The sequence below is a fragment of the Canis lupus genome, chromosome 36 (assembly GCF_003254725.2).
Source record: "Canis lupus dingo isolate Sandy chromosome 36, ASM325472v2, whole genome shotgun sequence".
NCBI lineage: Eukaryota > Metazoa > Chordata > Mammalia > Carnivora > Canidae > Canis > Canis lupus.
This window is the reverse complement of record NC_064278.1, coordinates 22560538-22578826: the sequence shown is the minus strand read 5'-3', so window position 1 is coordinate 22578826 and position 18289 is coordinate 22560538. Positions and strand designations below refer to the sequence as shown.

The following is an 18289-nucleotide window of genomic DNA, read 5'->3' as shown; positions in this document are numbered from 1 at the left end:
AATGTCTTTGGTTTGATGGATCTGTCTCTATTTATCCGTGAATATCCATTAGTGCATTTCTTTTGATTTTCTTTTCCCATTATTCAAATTGTGGGTTTAATTTAATGTGATGTCTTTCTCTCCCCCCCTTTCCTTGTAGCCAAGCAATCGATCATTTTCACGCAGGAATTACAAGATGTGGTTGCTAAGGAAAAGGACACCATGGCAACCTTTGAATGTGAAACTTCAGAGCCATTTGTCAAAGTGAAGTGGTATAAAGATGGTGTGGAGGTTCATGCGGGAGATAAGTACAGGATGCACTCTGACAGGAAGGTTCACTTCCTCTCCATACTGACGATTGACACGGCCGACGCCGAAGACTACAGCTGCGTCCTCGTGGAAGATGAAAACGTAAAAACAACAGCGAAACTTATTGTCGAAGGTAATAAATAATAATTTCACTATTTATTTAAGTTCTAAAGTCACCCTTAGTATGGGATGAAGGTAGCTTTGCAGGTTTCCTCTCATAAAAGGAATTATTTGGGAATTGGATATAAGCTCCATGGCAGGATTCCTGAACTTATACCAGTAATTAAGAATATTGACAATTTGAATTTTTAAAAACCAAGGTTATTTTGATGTCTCGTTTTTTAAATGTTCATATCGAAATAAAATTCTGTGCTTCAAAAAATAATTTAGGGGCACCTGGCTGGCTCAGTCCGTTAAGCATCTGCCTTTAGCTCAGATCATGATCCCAGGGTCCTGGGATCTCTCCCTTTGCCCTTCTCCTGCTCTCTCTCTCTCTCTCTCTCTCTCTCACTGTCTCACTCTCAAATGAACAAAATCTTTTAAAAATAAACAAAAGATAATTAAAAAATCAAAATAGCTTCTTTTTCTTCAAAATATATTTCTCAGCCTATCAGTGGTTAGATATTTAAGAATATTCCTGATAGCATGGGGTGGGGGGACTTAAGAGATTTACAAGGAATGTTTTCAACCCTGAGTCTAGATGCCTAGCTCTCCAGAGAAATTAACTTCCCTTTATCTTATGCCTCAGGTGCAGTGGTTGAGTTTGTGAAAGAACTTCAGGACATCGAAGTTCCGGAATCATTTTCAGGAGAGTTAGAGTGCGTCATATCCCCAGAAAATATAGAAGGCAAATGGTATCATAATGGCGTGGAGCTGAAATCCAATGGCAAATACACAATTACATCTCGCCGTGGACGCCAGAACCTCACGGTTAAGGATGTGACCAAAGAGGACCAGGGGGAGTATAGCTTTGTTGTCGATGGGAAAAAGACAACCTGTAAACTCAAGATGAAACGTAAGCCTCCCTGTTCCTCTTGGCCTTCGCTGAGTATCATTAAGGCTTATTGATAAAGAAGTGATCATCACGTGCTTCTTTTTTCTCCCCATATTTCACAGCCCGCCCCATTGCTATCCTACAAGGACTTAGTGATCAAAAAGTCTGTGAAGGTGACATCGTTCAGCTTGAAGTGAAGGTCTCCTTAGAGAACGTGGAAGGTGTCTGGATGAAAGATGGCCAAGAAGTGCAGCCCAGCGACAGGGTTCACATTGTGATAGACAAACAGTCACACATGCTGCTTATTGAAGACATGACCAAGGAGGATGCTGGAAATTACTCCTTCACCATTCCATCCCTCGGACTATCAACCAGTGGGCGCGTCTCTGTCTACAGTGAGCGCAGCTTACATATTTTATGTGTTAGGTGGAAAACTTTAATAAGCAGGCATTTAAAATAAAATTCACATTCACAAATCTTTTATTTGTGTGTGTGGTTTTGCAGGTGTTGATGTGATAACACCCCTAAAGGATGTTAATGTGCTTGAGGGTACCAGGGCTGTGCTCGAATGTAAGGTCTCGGTCCCTGACGTGACCTCTGTTAAATGGTACTTAAATGATGAACAAATCAAACCTGATGATCGCGTACAAGCCATTGTCAAAGGCACTAAGCAGCGACTAGTGATTAACCGGACCCACGCTTCCGATGAAGGACCTTACAAGCTGATGGTTGGCAGGGTTGAAACGAGCTGTGATGTCTCTGTGGAAAGTAAGGATTCTTCCGTTTAATTTATCAGTGTTTTAAGCCTTCTGTTTTCCCAGTGTAATAGTCACCAAGTGATTATCTTCTTTTTTCCCCCCCAGAAATTAAAATTATCAGAGGTCTTCGTGACCTTACCTGTACAGAAACCCAAAACGTGGTCTTAGAAGTGGAGCTGTCCCACTCAGGAATTGATGTTTTGTGGAATTTTAAGGGCAAGGAAATCAAACCCAGTTCCAAATATAAGATCGAAGCTCATGGAAAAATATATAAGTTGACAGTTCTAAATATGATGAAAGATGATGAAGGAGAATACACATTTTTTGCCGGAGAAAATATGACATCTGGAAAACTTACTGTGGCAGGTTGGTACATTTATCATTTAATCTAAGTTCTTATGTGGGACAGTTGTTTTAATTTAAGAAATTGTGGCCTATTTCCTTTCAAATTCCCATCAATTTGTACTTCCATGCTTCTGCTGTTCTCGAAGCCAATAGTTACCTCAACACTGTCCCCACCATGTTCTTTTGGGCAGACCTACCTCAAATGCCATCTTCTTGTGAAGACTTCTTTAATCTTCCCATTTGAGTAAGATCTTACTGCTCCAACCTCAGGATTATTTTGTGTGTGTCTCTTCCGTAGCCCTTATCACATACTTGGGTTATTGCCGTATCTTCTCACATCAGAGTATAAGCTCCCCAAATCTGGAATTGCTTCTTTCTCATCTGTGTTCTCTAACATATTGCACATGATAGATGATCAATAATCATTTGTTGAGCTGAGATTTATTTAAAATTTCCTACTCTAAAGGTGTATGTCTTTTTTAAAAAATCACTCTTGTTTCTAACTTTTGTTTCCTTTCTTCCCTTCATATTTGTTTTATGAACCCAATGAATATTTTAAAATGTAACTCTGTGTATCTCTTTCTTATGACATGAAGTAAACCATTCTCATTCAGCAGAAATCCCTTGCTTCAAAATGAAAAACCAAAAGCGTAAATCAATTGTCAAGAAAAACTAGAAGTCATCATTAATTTGTTTGGTTCATTACAATTTAACTCTTGAGGAGTTGAGCTATGACATCAGGATTAAATTGTAAAGTCCATATGGGAATTGTGTGTCCTACTTTATGTGAAAGTTTCATGGCTTATACTTCATTACATTATAGTATTTCCTCAGATATTTGACCATGGAAAAAACTTCCGATTCAAAATTTTAGATCCTGCACTTTGACGTGTCTAATATTGATTGCATGTTTTTAAATGTGTTACAAACAAGGAAAAACTATGAGCCTCTATATGATTTTACTCAACATTTTTTTTTAAGGACCTACCACAGGCAAGACACTACTAGAAACATGGGACACAAGAATGAATAAGTAGGATATTTTTATCTTGAGGAATTCACAATTTAAAAAGGGACAGATACATCAGCAACTAACTTGCTGAAGGAGTAATTTTTTTTCTGCCAGTGGATAATGGCCATGGAGGCAATAGGGGAAGGAAGCTTCACAAAAGAGATAACACATGTCAAAACAGTGATTTTGCAGGTGTGCCTGGGTGGTTCAGTTGAGCAGCCAACTCTTGATTTTAGCTCAGGTCATGATCTCAGGGTCCTGGGATCAAGCCCCACATCACTCTGTGTGCTCAGTGTGGAGTCTGCTTGAAGATTCCTCCCTTTACCATGGCTTGCTTGTGTGTGCGCTTTCTCTCTCTCTCTCTCTCCCTCCCTCCCTCCCTCCCTCTCTTCCCCACTCCCCCTCTCTCATTTCCTCTCTCTTCCCCTCTCCCTCCTCTCTCTCAAGTAAATAATTAAATCTTGAAAAATAACAATGATTTTTAGTATGTAAGGATCGAATCTTAGAGTCTAAACGAAGAAATATTAATGTCTGAACACTTTGCTTAGCACTTCTTTTCTCAATCAAATATTAGACATATTTGCAGCAAACAATAGTTAGAAAACTAAGTAGAATACTTTTGAAGGAGACATTGAGTTAGAGGCCACCCAGGTGGTACGGTTCTCAAAATTCTATATTAGCAGTTGCTTTCCCTTTGCAGAACCTTCCTGATTCCAGTATTTTCCCTGGTTACCAATCATGCTCAGTAGAATAGGGTTTTGTGATATCATCTCAATATGAGCAAAAATAATTCTAGTAGACCTTTCATGATATTCAAAATCATGTTTTAAAATGTGATACTTTATATTTAATTGTGCAAAGGTATCTTTGTGTATTAAATATTTTTTAAAGGACTCACATTTGTACTTCTCTTGTTCCAAAGGGGGCGCCATTTCCAAGCCACTCACAGATCAGACTGTGGCTGAATCGCAGGAAGCTGTGTTTGAATGTGAAGTTGCCAACCCAGATTCCGAAGGCGAATGGCTGAAGGATGGCAAACACCTACCACTGAGTAACAACATCAGAAGTGAATCTGATGGCCACAAAAGGAGACTTATCATTGCTGCCACCAAATTAGATGACATCGGAGAATACACCTACAAGGTGGCCACCTCCAAAACATCTGCCAAACTCAAAGTTGAAGGTTAGTGATATAACAGATGTATTCATTCTGCATCATTCTTGACAGTTATCGTTTTAAAAGTCAATGGTATAACCATTCGGGATGCCAAAAATCTTAACTTCACGAAATCATTATAAACTCTCAAAACTTCCTGAGCCATGTACCACAAGGTGTAACATTGCTTTTGAGATGTGTTTCTGTGAAGAAGCCATTTCAGAGGAACAGCCTAATTAGCTCAGAGGAATGCCTAATTAGACACTCTCATTCTCTATCCCTCTTTTGCTCTTCCCCCAGTCTATTAAGCTATTAGTATCTGGCTATGCAAACTTCATCTCATTCAAATGTAGAAAAATCATTGTGCAGTGTACATTTCAAACTGGGTCTCAGGTTTTCCTAAATAATTTCAAGGTGTCTTTTAAAATAGAGGTGCTGCATGACTGCAAAATTTTTGATAATCGTTCTTTTGCAACATGACCAGCTAATGATCTTATTCCAGCACTTCTTTTACTTGATCATACCATCTTTATTTCCTAAACGAATCATAAATTTGTCTTCAGCTGTCAAAATTAAGAAGACTCTGAAGAACCTCACAGTGACAGAGACGCAGGATGCTGTTTTCACTGTTGAGCTTACTCATCCTAATGTAAAAGGCGTCCAGTGGATCAAAAATGGGGTTGTGCTGCAATCCAATGACAAGTACGACATCTCAGTCAAAGGAACAGTTTACACTCTCAGGATTAAAAACTGTGCTGTTGTGGATGAATCTGTATACGGCTTCAAGCTTGGAAAGTTAGGAGCCAGTGCCAGGCTGCACGTTGAGAGTAAGTTGGTTTGGACACATTTTACAAGTAGCCAATATATGGTTACTGCTAAGTTAACCGTGTAACTGAACTGGTTTAATTTTCCTCATCAGCTGTCAAGATCATTAAAAAGCCAAAAGATGTGACCGCCCTGGAAAATGCCACCGTTGCCTTTGAAGTTAGTGTTTCCCATGACACAGTTCCAGTAAAATGGTTCCACAAGAATGTGGAGATTAAGCCAAGTGACAAGCACAGACTGGTCTCAGAAAGGAAGGTCCACAAGCTGATGCTGCAGCATATTTCCCCCGCGGACGCTGGGGAATATACAGCTGTGGTGGGGCAATTGGAATGCAAAGCTAAACTTTTTGTGGAGAGTAAGTATTAGATGGCCCCCTATGGCATTTCCCTGGATGATCCCCATGTGCTCCTTGGTTGGTTGGCTGGTTGGTTGGTTTTACCCATTTTTTAAAATAAAATATATTAACTGAAGTGCTTTTGATTTTCCCAAGCATTACATATTACAAAAACCATGAAAAACATTGAGGTACCTGAGACCAAAACTGCCTCCTTCGAGTGTGAGGTATCCCACTTCAATGTGCCTTCCATGTGGCTAAAGAATGGCGTGGAGATCGAGATGAGTGAAAAGTTCAAGATAGTCGTGCAAGGGAAACTCCACCAGCTGATCATCATGAACACCAGCACGGAGGACGCAGCGGAATATACATTTGTCTGTGGCAATGACCAAGTCAGCGCCACCCTGAAAGTGACCCGTAAGTAAACGAACAAAAAAAAAATGATATAAAATACTTGGTAACCTCATTGTTACTCCATATCCTACACGATTCCTTCCTGGCCAGTTAATCCATTCCTAAAATCCTTGATTGAAACATCTACCGTGTGTTCACCCTAAGTTAGGCACCTGCATCTCCACCTGGATAAAATTTTCTGGTTAGAGTAGCCTTGAAAGGCTACTTGTAAAAGAGGCTCTAGGATCTATTGCTAGCTCTTTCTGTTCCTCTGTCACTGATATTGTCCTGTAGAGGGGTCCCTGGAAGATATGGAAGATGTCATAGCCCACCTCCCTGAGCTCTAATCACCTTGACAGACATACTGAACACATTCCTAGTTGGCACCCTGTGCTTGTTATAACTCCCATCGTATTGACACAAAGCCTCCTGGGGTGTATTTCCTTCCCCCTTTGCAGCAATCATGATTACGTCCATGCTGAAGGACATCAATGCTGAAGAGAAAGACACCATTACCTTTGAGGTAACAGTGAACTATGAAGGCATCTCTTACAAATGGTTAAAGAATGGCGTGGAAATCAAATCAACTGACAGGTGTCAGATGCGAACCAAGAAGCTTACGCACTCACTGAACATCAGGAACGTTCACTTTGGGGATGCAGCTGAGTACACCTTTGTGGCTGGAAAAGCTACATCAACAGCCACCCTTTATGTGGAAGGTATGGTTTCACAAATGTCTTATCCATAAAAATAAATGTCAGACGCACTATATAAAATACTAAGTAGTGCATTCATTAATGAATAAAATGTGGTGTATGTTTAATGAAATATTGTTAGCAATAAAAAGCAAGTGCTGATAATGCCACAACGTGGATGAACCTTAAAAACTTTATGCTAAGTGAAAGAAGCCAGTCCCAAAGGACCACATATGGTATGATTCCATTTATAGGAAATGTCGGAATACACAAATCTGTAGAGATGTAGATTGGGGCCTAAATCTGAGGGGAGACCATAAGAGGGATCTGGAGGGTGGTGGCTAAGGGGTGGATGGTCTTTCGGGAGTAATGAGAATATTCTAACCTTGATTGAGGTGATGGTTAGAGGGTGATGGCTAAGGGGTGTGTGGTCTTTCGGGGGTAGTGCACAACTCTGCCTACACTGAAAGGCCCTGAATTGAGTGCTTTGCATGGGTGGATTATGCACTCTGTGAGTTATGTCTTAAAACTATTAGAAAGGTTCATTTTTGTACATACTGTGTTCCAGCTCGTCATATAGAATTTAGGAAACACATTAAGGACATTAAGGTTCTTGAGAAGAAGCGTGCCATGTTTGAATGTGAAGTTTCTGAACCTGACATCACCGTCCAGTGGATGAAAGACGGCCAAGAACTGCCAAGCGTGGATAGGTCGGTCGTTTGGCTTTGCTACGTTCTAGTAATTCCCACTTTGCTTTGAATGACCATATATTAAACTTCAATTTCCATTTCATTCCTAGAATAAAGATACAGAAAGAGAAATACGTCCACCGCCTCTTCATCCCATCCACCCGGATGTCTGACGCCGGGCAGTACGCAGTGGTGGCGGGAGGCAACATGTCCACTGCTAACCTCTATGTAGAGGGCAGAGACGTTCGCATCCGAAGTCTTAAAAGGGAGGTTCAGGTATTGTCTACATGCTGAATTTGGGGACGTGTCATCAATAGCTCAGACTCCATAGTTTGATATTTTAATTTTTTGACTTTAAAGTTTTCTAACCCCAGTCTTCTAAAGAATGAAAACAGCTGATCCCAGCTGGCTTAGACTCTTAATCCGACATCCGCTCAGTCACAGTTTTCCCCTCACTTAGGGAAATAGTGTGTCCTCAGCAGCTGTCGAGATACTTTAATTAAAGCAGCTGTAGAAACTTCACTGTCTAATAAATGGCCACCTGCCAAGCCTCACAAACCAGCAGAGAACTAAAATTGAAGTTGTGGTGCTGACACAGCAAGTAGAATTGAGGGAATGTAGGATGAGGTGGCACCTCCTCGGGGGCCTCTACTGTGGAGAGGCAGGTACGTAGGGCCTTGGCCTGGAACACTCCGGAGGTCCAAGAGGGCCTGTTTGAACAAAGCTGGACTCCTAGCAAGGGTGCCGAGCCGGATCCCTTCGCTCTTCCACACGTGCAGAGCCTGTTCTCACGAGTGCCTGTCTTCCCAAATGCGGTCATGGCGATGACATGTTAAGAGAAATATCATTTGAATTTAGATTTATCATATTGCTCGTGACAGGCGTGACAGGCCTTAGGGCCGTGGTGATGCCAAAAGCAGGCGTGAAGCAGAAGCAGGCGTGACAGGCCTTAGGGCCGTGGTGATGCCAAAGCCTTCGGTGAGGATGCAGACGACCTGAATATGTCTTCTATCCTTTACTGTCCAATCCTGAACCTCGATTTCCTCACTTTTAAAAAAGAGGCTAATAGTTTCTGCCTACCCCGGGAGGCTATTGTTCAGACCGCATGAAATCAAATTGAAGAGTAGAAGAGCTTTTACAAAAATAACAAGCCCACAGATGGAAGGTGTCATTATTTCAGTTATTATTAGTTCGGAAGCTAACATTTAAGGATTCAAATCGTCTCTCTTCAGTGCAGGTGTAAGCATGATCCTCTACAGAAGAAGTTAGGGCGCCATTTGTCTAAGGTCATGCAGGACAAATTAGAATGTGCTACCCCCAGACAACTTTTTATATCATAACGTATAGGTTCAGCACCGCTCTTGCAATGAGCGTGTTTAGAGACAGGTTAAAACTGAAAGGAAAGCAAGGCTTCAATTCTCTTTTTATGTTGCTCCATCAAAGGTTATTGAGAAACAACGTGCTGTCGTTGAGTTTGAAGTCAATGAAGACGATGTTGATGCCCACTGGTATAAAGATGGCATTGAAATCAATTTCCAAATTCAAGAACGACACCAATATGTGGTGGAGAGAAGAATCCACCGGATGTTTATCTCTGAGACCAGGCATAGCGATGCTGGTGAATACACCTTCGTGGCAGGAAGGAACAGGAGTTCTGTTACTCTCTACGTCAATGGTAGGTAGAGATATTAACATATTTTGTGGATCCTTCTGGAATAATCCTCCCCTTTAAATTCCTAAAGTTCCAATGGTTTCTAAGCAATTTCTAAAGAAGCCATGATACTCATATGTTTGCAGCCACATTTACTTTCACATTGTGGTAAAGGGACAGCTGCTATTAAAAACTGTAAAGATGTCATTTCTAGAAAGTGCCTAGTGGATTAGTTGGTCAACATAGTTGAATCTCCATGGTATATCAATTTTTTTAAGATTTTACTTATTTATTCATGAGAGACACACAGAGAGAGGCAGAGACATAGGCAAAGAGAGAACCAGGCTCCACGCAGGGAGCCTGATGTAGGACTCGATCCCAGGTCTCTAGGACCACGCCCTGGGCTGAAGGCAGGCACTAAACCACTGAGCTATCCAGGGATCCCCCAGTATATCAATTTTAATAGACCCTCAGTGGGTTTTCCAGATACAGCTTTCAGCTGGTCTGCCCTTCACCCCAGCTGCTTAAGGACTAGTAATGCTACCAAGCCCCAGGGGCATTTCCAGCCTCTCCTGTGTAGTGGGAAAATCCAGAAGTCTTCTTTGAGACCCCAGGGGGCCTAGAGAGCCACAGGCAATATGGAGCCAGGTTTTCTCTGCCCCACACCCTGGGACCAGAGGCTCTTACTTTTAAGGGGGATTCCAAGTCCTCAGAGGAGTACCATTAAACCATCCACTTTTCTCTTTAGAAAACTTAGAGCTGAATCTGAGGTTGACCTAGAAGTGAGACTAACCTAAATACAGAAGAAAAAGGACTGCCCATCCTTATTTTAACCTTGAGTCGTCCCTGAACAAATGCCCCAGAAGCAGATGAAAGAACAGTGGCAAGCATCTCAAGTTAATAAAAATGAGCCATATTGCCAAACTTCCCATCATCCCTAGAAGGAAGACCAAATCATCATGGCATCCAGTTCTTATTATTTCTATATTAATAGAGGAGAGACTGAGGCACAGAAAAAGTAAAGGTCAGAAACTAGCCTCACAGAAGTCCTTTCTCCCCATTTCTGTATTCCATGAAATACCCAGTTCCCCTCCCTCATCCCAACACTGAGAAGATGCTTTAATTAGCATAGCGGGAAAGTGAGGGTTTTTTTTTTTTTTTAAGTCTACTTAATTGCCTTGAACTAGATCTGGAATAACACTTCTTTGTTTCATACTTACTGATTGTACCTCATTAGCATCTGTACATAAAGAAATGACTCACATATACACAAATACTTGCAGAACAAACAATCCTGGATGTGATGAGCCACATGGTTTGCCCAAATGATGTAAAACAGGTAGCATGTGGCAGTTGTTCTAACATTCTTGAGACTACCGCCCATCTCCACCCCCACCCAGACCCCAGTAAGGAAAGGGGTGATCATATTATGTTGACAAGCTTAACACTCTGAACAACACCCCCTTACCAGACCTCGGATACCAGAAACATCTTTTTCTAAAGTTGTTCTATCTGGGAAACTAACAAGGGTAGTGGAAAGGGAGGTGGGTGGGGGAGGATGGGGTGACTGGGTGATGGGCACTGAGGGGGGCACTTGACTGGATGAGCTCTGGGTGTTATATATGTTGGCAAATTGAACTCCAATAAAAAAAAAATACCAAAAAAAAAAAGTTTTTCTCTCTCTTTGAGGGCAACATTCCAAATGTTTTCTTCCCTCTTAGCACCAAGAATGTTCTAATACTCTGACACAAGTAAAGATCTCACAATTCCAAAGTTTTGTTTCTGAACACATCACGACTGGCCACGGATGAACATAGACTTTCACACGTTCTCCCGTGTTGTCACACTGTTTCACCAGCTGTTTGTTTTCATTCACCCCCAGCACCAGAACCGCCCCAGATTCTGCAGGAGCTCCAGCCTGCAACTGTGCAGTCTGGCAAGCCTGCCCGCTTCTGTGCTGTGATATCCGGCAGACCACAGCCCAAGATTTCCTGGTACAAGGAAGAGCAGCTGCTTTCCACTGGATTCAAGTGCAAATTTCTTCACGATGGGCAAGAGTACACACTTCTGCTCATTGAAGCCTTCCCAGAGGATGCAGCTGTTTATACCTGTGAAGCCAAGAATGACTATGGAGTTGCCACAACCTCAGCCTCACTCTCAGTGGAAGGTAGAAATGCCTTGGCTACCTCTCAGCCTAATATGAAACCTTAAGAAACCCGCCTTTGTGTTCTCTGTGTTTGTAAATACAATTTAGAGCTCATAAAAGCAGGTTGCTCCCCAACTTTTAGAAGGTGCCCCGCTGCCAGGTGAATTAAGATAAATCAGCATTCTCCATTCTGCTGGGGACTGTGGCTTAATCATAACAAATCCTGTGGTCCCTTTCTTAGTTCCAGAGGTCGTGTCTCCAGATCAGGAAATGCCAGTTTATCCTCCTGCCATCATCACCCCACTTCAGGACACTGTCACTTCTGAGGGACAGCCAGCCCGTTTTCAATGCAGAGTTTCTGGAACAGGTAGGTTTATGAGCAAAGGTTTCATTGCTAATATTTACAAAGAACTATCTGAGGAAAGTTTTCTCGCCTTTCCCTCCATCACAAACATCTCTCATGCATAATTTGATTTTAATGGGAATCTTGCAGAAGACTCACATGAATTACTGAATAAAGGAATAGGCCATGTTTTCTACCACTGAATGTATATCTAAGAATGGTTAAGGTGGTAAATTTTATATTATGTGGTTTTGTTTTTTTTTTTTAACCACAATGAAAAAAAGAACTTGATTGGTGTTTTCTGATGTTCAAAATATGTCATGTTCCCTTAGATAACTTTTGTTATCTCTTGAAAAAATACAACAAAAACTACAATTATTATTCTATTAATCATAATAGTACCTACATATATTTCAAAAGAAGAGTCTATTTATATGTAAGGCATTATTCAGTCTATTGACAGTGCTTGTGTGAAAAGGTATATTCCTTTGGAAGGCAGTAGCCTATAATATAAAAAATAGGAATCAGAGGTTGGATTTGAATCCTGGCTCCCCTGTGTGACCTTAGGCAAAGATGAGATTTCTATGCTACTCTTTCCTTCATGAATAAAGTAAGGATAGCATTGTGTTTAATCGTAGAACATACATTTCACAAAGGCAGGGAGTCTGTCTTAGTACCTAGAACGTATTGCCTAAAAAGGCAGTAGCTACTGGAAAGTAGGATCCTTGGCAGCAAGGGTGGGTCCTTGTCTTAGAGTAGCTTCATATATAGTGTATATTCAATGAGTAACTGTTAATTGGACAAAAGAGTGATTGTCAAATGACTAACACCAATCAGGATTGTGCTAGATAACACACACCAGCTCATGGCCCAGTGTTTATCACGTAGTAACCCGCCTGTGGGTTAGCTATTATACTCTTTAATAGGGGCATGCTTCCCAGATATCCCCGCCCCTCCCCCAACCCCAGGAGTCCGGTCTTGGTAGAATGGAACAAAATGTCTGCAGCCATTTCAAGCTGATAACGATTGTAGATTTACCTTACATAAGGAAAAGGTAAATCAAGTTTATCCCAAATGAAAATCACTCTCATTTGCTTGGCCTTTATGTATGATCACCAAAGGGAAAGCCTTAGAGCTTGGGCTTCTCACAGCATTCCTAATAACTGTGGGGTTGTTATTATTATTATTATTATTATCATCATCATCATCATCATGCTTCTACCATTAGTTTATGACTCAATCTCTGCACTGCCATGAGCCATTTTCCTGAACAAGTTAGTATTTCAATTGACGTTCTATGACCTGATGATTTCCCCTTCTGAGATGGAGATGCTGATCTAGAAACCAAATGGACCTATTTGATTTTTATGACATAATTAAAAGATATTATATATGTAAAGTACCTATAGGCATGGCTGGCAAGTGACTGGTGCTCAGTACATTAATTTTATTATAGCTGTAGAGGGGAATTATACAAACATAAAAGTCTAGTATTCAGTAACCAACATGAACAAACCCCATAGACTTGGTGACTCAAAACACAAAGTTTGAGAAGTACTAAATATCAAGAAATAGAGATTTATTTGATAATATCCTACTAACATAATAAAAAATGGGGTTTTAATATCAAACTCACTAAATTTATCCTTTCTTTGCATTTTGAGAGGCAAGTTTTCAAATCCATATACACATATATGGATTGTCTAAAGCACATCTTTACATAGTGTTTTTTTGTTTATAAATAACATTATATTTTTGCCTTTAAAGTATTGCAAAAATATGTTCAAAGCCTTTATAAGACTCCAATTGGGGTAGAAAGAAAAAATCTTTTCTATATGACTGACATCTTTAATTGTTTAAATGGACTTTATAAATTTGTGGATTACTATTTATGGTGCTATTTATAACACACATAGAGGCTTCAGCATCCTCTTGCAAATGTATTTTCTATATGGCAAAAATTAAGTTCATAGTAAAATGTCCTTTTAAAAGCTTACCAAATGATACACTTTCATGCCCCTGGGACTGAAAATATTTACACAACTTCCTCTGACCAGGTATTACCCTAGGAGAGTAAATTCACCCCTACCTTCTACAAACTGGAAAAAAATTAGGAGTCTTCAGAAATCCCAGTCATATCTTTTTGGAACTCAATACTCACTTAAGCGTGAAACTTGATTGACCTTGAGCAATCTGGTGGTACCTTTATGAGAAAGTTTTGCCTGTTGAAGGTCTCTGGTGCCACCTACTGATGCAAAAGCAATTTGGAAAAGTAGAATTTTAAAACTTGTAATAAAGCTAGTTTTTTGCTAAGTAATATTTATTTTACATGTTATCAGTCAGTATCATTTGGAGGCTTACCGAGCAACAGCTAGCTAAATAAAATGATAAATAATTAGTCTAGCAATGATGGATGCTCATTGTTCATTTAAGTAGCTCTTCAGTTTTATTCTACCAATGTCAGCGTTCTTGCTATTGAAACATCACTTTAGCTGCTAGGGCTGCCAGGACCCGAGTTTGCCTTCCTGGAGCTCAGCATGTGGGTGAGGAGATTAGATCCCAAGATTGTAAGTGCTGTAACAACCCATGTACTCAGTACTGTCTGTTTGCAAGACAGAGAGAGATGCATGGACTGGGCATTGACGAGTCAACAGGATCATTGACCACAATGGTGTTCTAGGCAGAGAATGACATTTACAAGTCAGAAAGGCCTACAAGAGCACTCCATGTGCTGGAAACGACCAGTGGTTTAAGTATGGTTGGAAAGTTATGTAATAAGTGAAGGAGAAAGCCAGAAAAGAGGGCAAGGGCCAGATCCTAAGGGGTTTGGTATTCTCTGCTTAGGATTTTAGATTTTGTCGTCTTTACACTGAGGAGCGACTGAAGGATTTGTAAGCCTCTGAGTAACATGATCAGGTTTGCTCTTCAGGGACAATGCTGTGGTAATGAAAAGAGGAATGGACAGATGTGGGAGGTGAGATCAGGTGAGGACCAAGGGAGAGGTCATCCTAATAGGTTTGGAGAGTGCTGACAAGGCCCTCAACTAGAGGAGTCAGGAGAAAGAAGGGTGTAGATTGTGGGAGAATTAAAGAAGTAGAATGAACAGAATTTAAAGACCATATACAATGGAGTGATGGAATGGGGAGCAGTGGCAGTGGGGTGGCCTCACAGAAGCCAAAAGAGGCCAGTGACCAACATAGATAGTGGCAGCCCAGTCAGAAGCACCAAAACCATTACTGAAAGAGGTCTCACCTTTTAGTTCATTTATTGTTGGCAATGCATGCCTGTCCTAGGGCTTCATTCAGTTCACCGAAGGGTTTGTTGTAGGAATATGTGGAGAACCCCGTAAGGAGATGGACCAACTCTTCATCATTTCATTTCAATTGGGGTTTAACAGACAAACTAAATGTAGAATGATTGTTAAATTCCATGTGATGGAGTTCTCTATTATGTTCCATGGCCCTGTCTTGGGGCAAATTATTGAAGGCACTGCTGATCCCTTGGGGACGGGGTTAGACATTCTTGCTTAATGCCTGACTTGTGCCGGTAGTTTATAAAGCCCTTCCTGTGTGTAAGTCATTTAAATCACACAGCAGTGCTTTTGCAATGAAGAGCTCATGAATTATTATGCATCTCAGTTTACAAATGGGAAAATTGGTCCAGAGAGATTAAATGATGGGTCTAAGATCACACAGCTGGGAAACTGTGGTATCGGGATTCCATTTTCTTCCTTACCTTGCTACCTAAGGAAGTGAAGAGATTTGTGTTTTTAAAAGGAGAACCTGTAGTTTATAAACAACTACCCTCATGGGCCTTCACAAACCAGTATCTGTGCTAAAATGCAAACAAATGCTAGATGACTGGACTACTAGAGAATCCCCCCATGGGTGGTATTGAGATAAGGAAGTGACACAGTAATCATACTCCAAAAGCAAGAAGCCTTGGGTTGTGGCTTTTAAGAACTAGTGACTAAATAAATGTAAATCCCCTCTTGACTTATAGGGTGATTGTTTCAACGGACGTATAATATTTTTTTAAGTTCTCAAGACCTTAAGCTGTAACAACAAAATATTATTTTATCTTTGCTTTTGGGTTATGTTCCACCATTTTAAGATGATTCAACTCTTTGTGTGAAAAGAGCTAGTTTTATTATTATTTATTATTACTGCTACGATGAAAAAAGCCAACGATATCTAACATGCCCAAATTCATTACTCTTTCTTTCAGTTTTAAAAATTATTTTTGCCGTGCTAAGACCTTTCAAGATTTGCTCATTGGTAATGAAAATATAGAAATTTTTCCTTCAGCCTATAGGGTGTCTGTTTTAGACTTCTGGGAATGCTGACCTTCTCAGCTCTGTTTTTAGTTGATCTTTGTGCTCACCAGAAACACAGGTTGCCTTACTTCATGTCCTAGTAGGTGACCACAATCCTAGATCAAACCCATCATGATGACATCATGATGACTATCTTTTTCTTGAGGTCTCTAACTATATCAAAACCTTGTCCCTGTTTCCACAGCATGACCTGCAAGTGGTTAAAAAGAATATAACTAAAATTGTAAAATTTCAAACATTACAACCAGCTTATAAGCTGGATTTTTCTAAAATCATGTTTCTTTCTTAAAGATGAGAAGAAATCTTGTAAGAATAGATGTGGCATGCCCCAGAAGAGAAATATGAAGCCATTAAGATGAATATGAAATATAGTCACCAATACAATCAATACTGTGTTTGCAGGTAAAAATATCCACCACTTTTTGTGTTTTAAATGTCTTTTTTATTCCTTTTGTGATGCAGATCTAAAAGTGTCTTGGTACAGCAAAGACAAGAAAATCAAGCCATCCAGGTTCTTTAGAATGACTCAATTTGAAGACACTTACCAGCTGGAAATCGCTGAAGCTTATCCAGAAGATGAAGGAACTTACACTTTTGTTGCTAATAATGCTATGGGTCAAGTATCAAGCACAGCCAACTTGAGACTGGCAGGTACAGTAAACAACCTTAAGAACCATATTTAAATATGGATCTAATCTTACAACGTCAGTAACAGTCACTAAAGACTCCATGTAAACCATCGCCGGCCCTACAATTCTTTTAATGCAACTAATTGTTTCCATGTTATATGCTACATTCTCACTTTCCATTTATCCCATCTTATTATGAATCACAAACCATCATTCCTTATTTTGCCCTGCTTTGTCTTTATGATGTTTTGTAACGTATTGCTCTCCTTACCAGCTTTCATGCTTTCTGATCAGCATGTATCAGACTGGAGAGAAACATGCTAAAGAAAAAGGTAGATTTGTTTTCTCATTTAGCTAGGATGAAAAATTTTTTTAAATGTATAATGTAAGCGTTACTATCCCCCCATTGTCCTGACACTATTCTGATTTCACAGAGGCTGCAGAGGATGACCTCAGGTCTGTACACCAGCTAGGTGTATTCACTGTCAGTCAGAGAATGCCTGAAGGTTGAGGCGCCCAGTCCTAAGATGGTTTAGCATTTCTGATGGGGCTTAAAAGCAATCAGAAACACTTCCCTGGTAGTGGAGGGCACTTTGATTCAAAACAAGATAACACTACTTTTATACAAACTATTTTTGCTGGGCTAACTTAATCTATGTATTATGAATCATGTACAAATACATCAGGATTAAGGGAAATTGGGGTTTTCTCTTCATTTTAAACACTATAATAATCATATATTTTCTTAACAATCAATTGAAAGTGGTTTGCAAAATAGAAAATGTAATTTTACAACCAGAGGGGGGAAAAAAATAAAAACAGAGAATAGGAATACCTGAACCAAATTGTGTACTTCACGACTGCCTTCACAAACAATATAGTGAACTTTCTTAGATTATTTATGTCTTGGCTTCTTTGCCTGGAAAGTGGAAGTGAACGTGTGTGACTTGGAACCATAGTGACATATGTTGACAAGATAATTAGGATTGGGCTGGATTCTAGTCCATCATAGAAATTTGCAGCAGATCTGTAGACAACTCCAAATGAGCTCCGGTTTCAATGCAGAGTAAGACATTAAAGGTTGGCATGCTTCTTTTCAGGATTTAGCAAATTTGAAGAAGTTACATCAAACTCCCAATGGCATGTCTCTTCATCAGTTTCATTTAAGAAGGAGTCCCTTGGCCAAAAGCCCATCTTCATCCAGCCTCTATCAAGCCTCAGGGTGCACAGCGGGGAGACAGTCAGATTTCACGCAAGGGTTTTTGGCATTCCCAGGCCGAAATCCAGTGGTTTCATAACCAGCACCCAATTCTACCAACAAAAGATGTAGTTTTCCATTTTGAGGAGTCCACAGGCATGGCTTTAATGCTTATAGTTGATGCTTACTCAGAGCATGCTGGCCAGTACTCTTGCAAAGCCACCAATAGTGCGGGGGAAGCCTCTTGTGCAGCTACACTCACAGTGACTCCAAAAGGTAAAGCTCATCTTGCTTTTTAAAGACTTGGGTTTGCTTCATGCCTCCTACTCCCACTGTTACTAATGAGAGTCTCTGCTGTTTGTCTCACCGCATATTGTGGTCAGTCCATAATTTACTAATCTAGTAACACCCAGCAAGCCCTCCTGCGTTCTCAATGATAGGTTAACCTATACAGTTTAAATCTCTCTGAAGTTATGTATTCTGTGCATTACCTTAGT

The 18289-nt window shown here is 40.3% G+C and overlaps 1 protein-coding gene across 1 annotated transcript in view; it reads left to right on the top strand.

Moving 5' to 3' along the window:
- TTN (titin) overlaps positions 1-18289 on the top strand; it is a 274428-nt gene that overhangs the window by 34249 nt on the left and 221890 nt on the right. The window contains 16 exon segments of the mRNA XM_049106193.1: positions 140-421; positions 1037-1303; positions 1405-1677; positions 1787-2050; positions 2146-2406; positions 4320-4580; positions 5117-5380; positions 5473-5733; positions 5869-6129; positions 6564-6824; positions 7369-7510; positions 7600-7765; positions 8933-9164; positions 11023-11307; positions 11528-11653; positions 16428-16616. Of these exon segments, the coding sequence (XP_048962150.1) occupies positions 140-421; positions 1037-1303; positions 1405-1677; positions 1787-2050; positions 2146-2406; positions 4320-4580; positions 5117-5380; positions 5473-5733; positions 5869-6129; positions 6564-6824; positions 7369-7510; positions 7600-7765; positions 8933-9164; positions 11023-11307; positions 11528-11653; positions 16428-16616 (3795 nt within the window).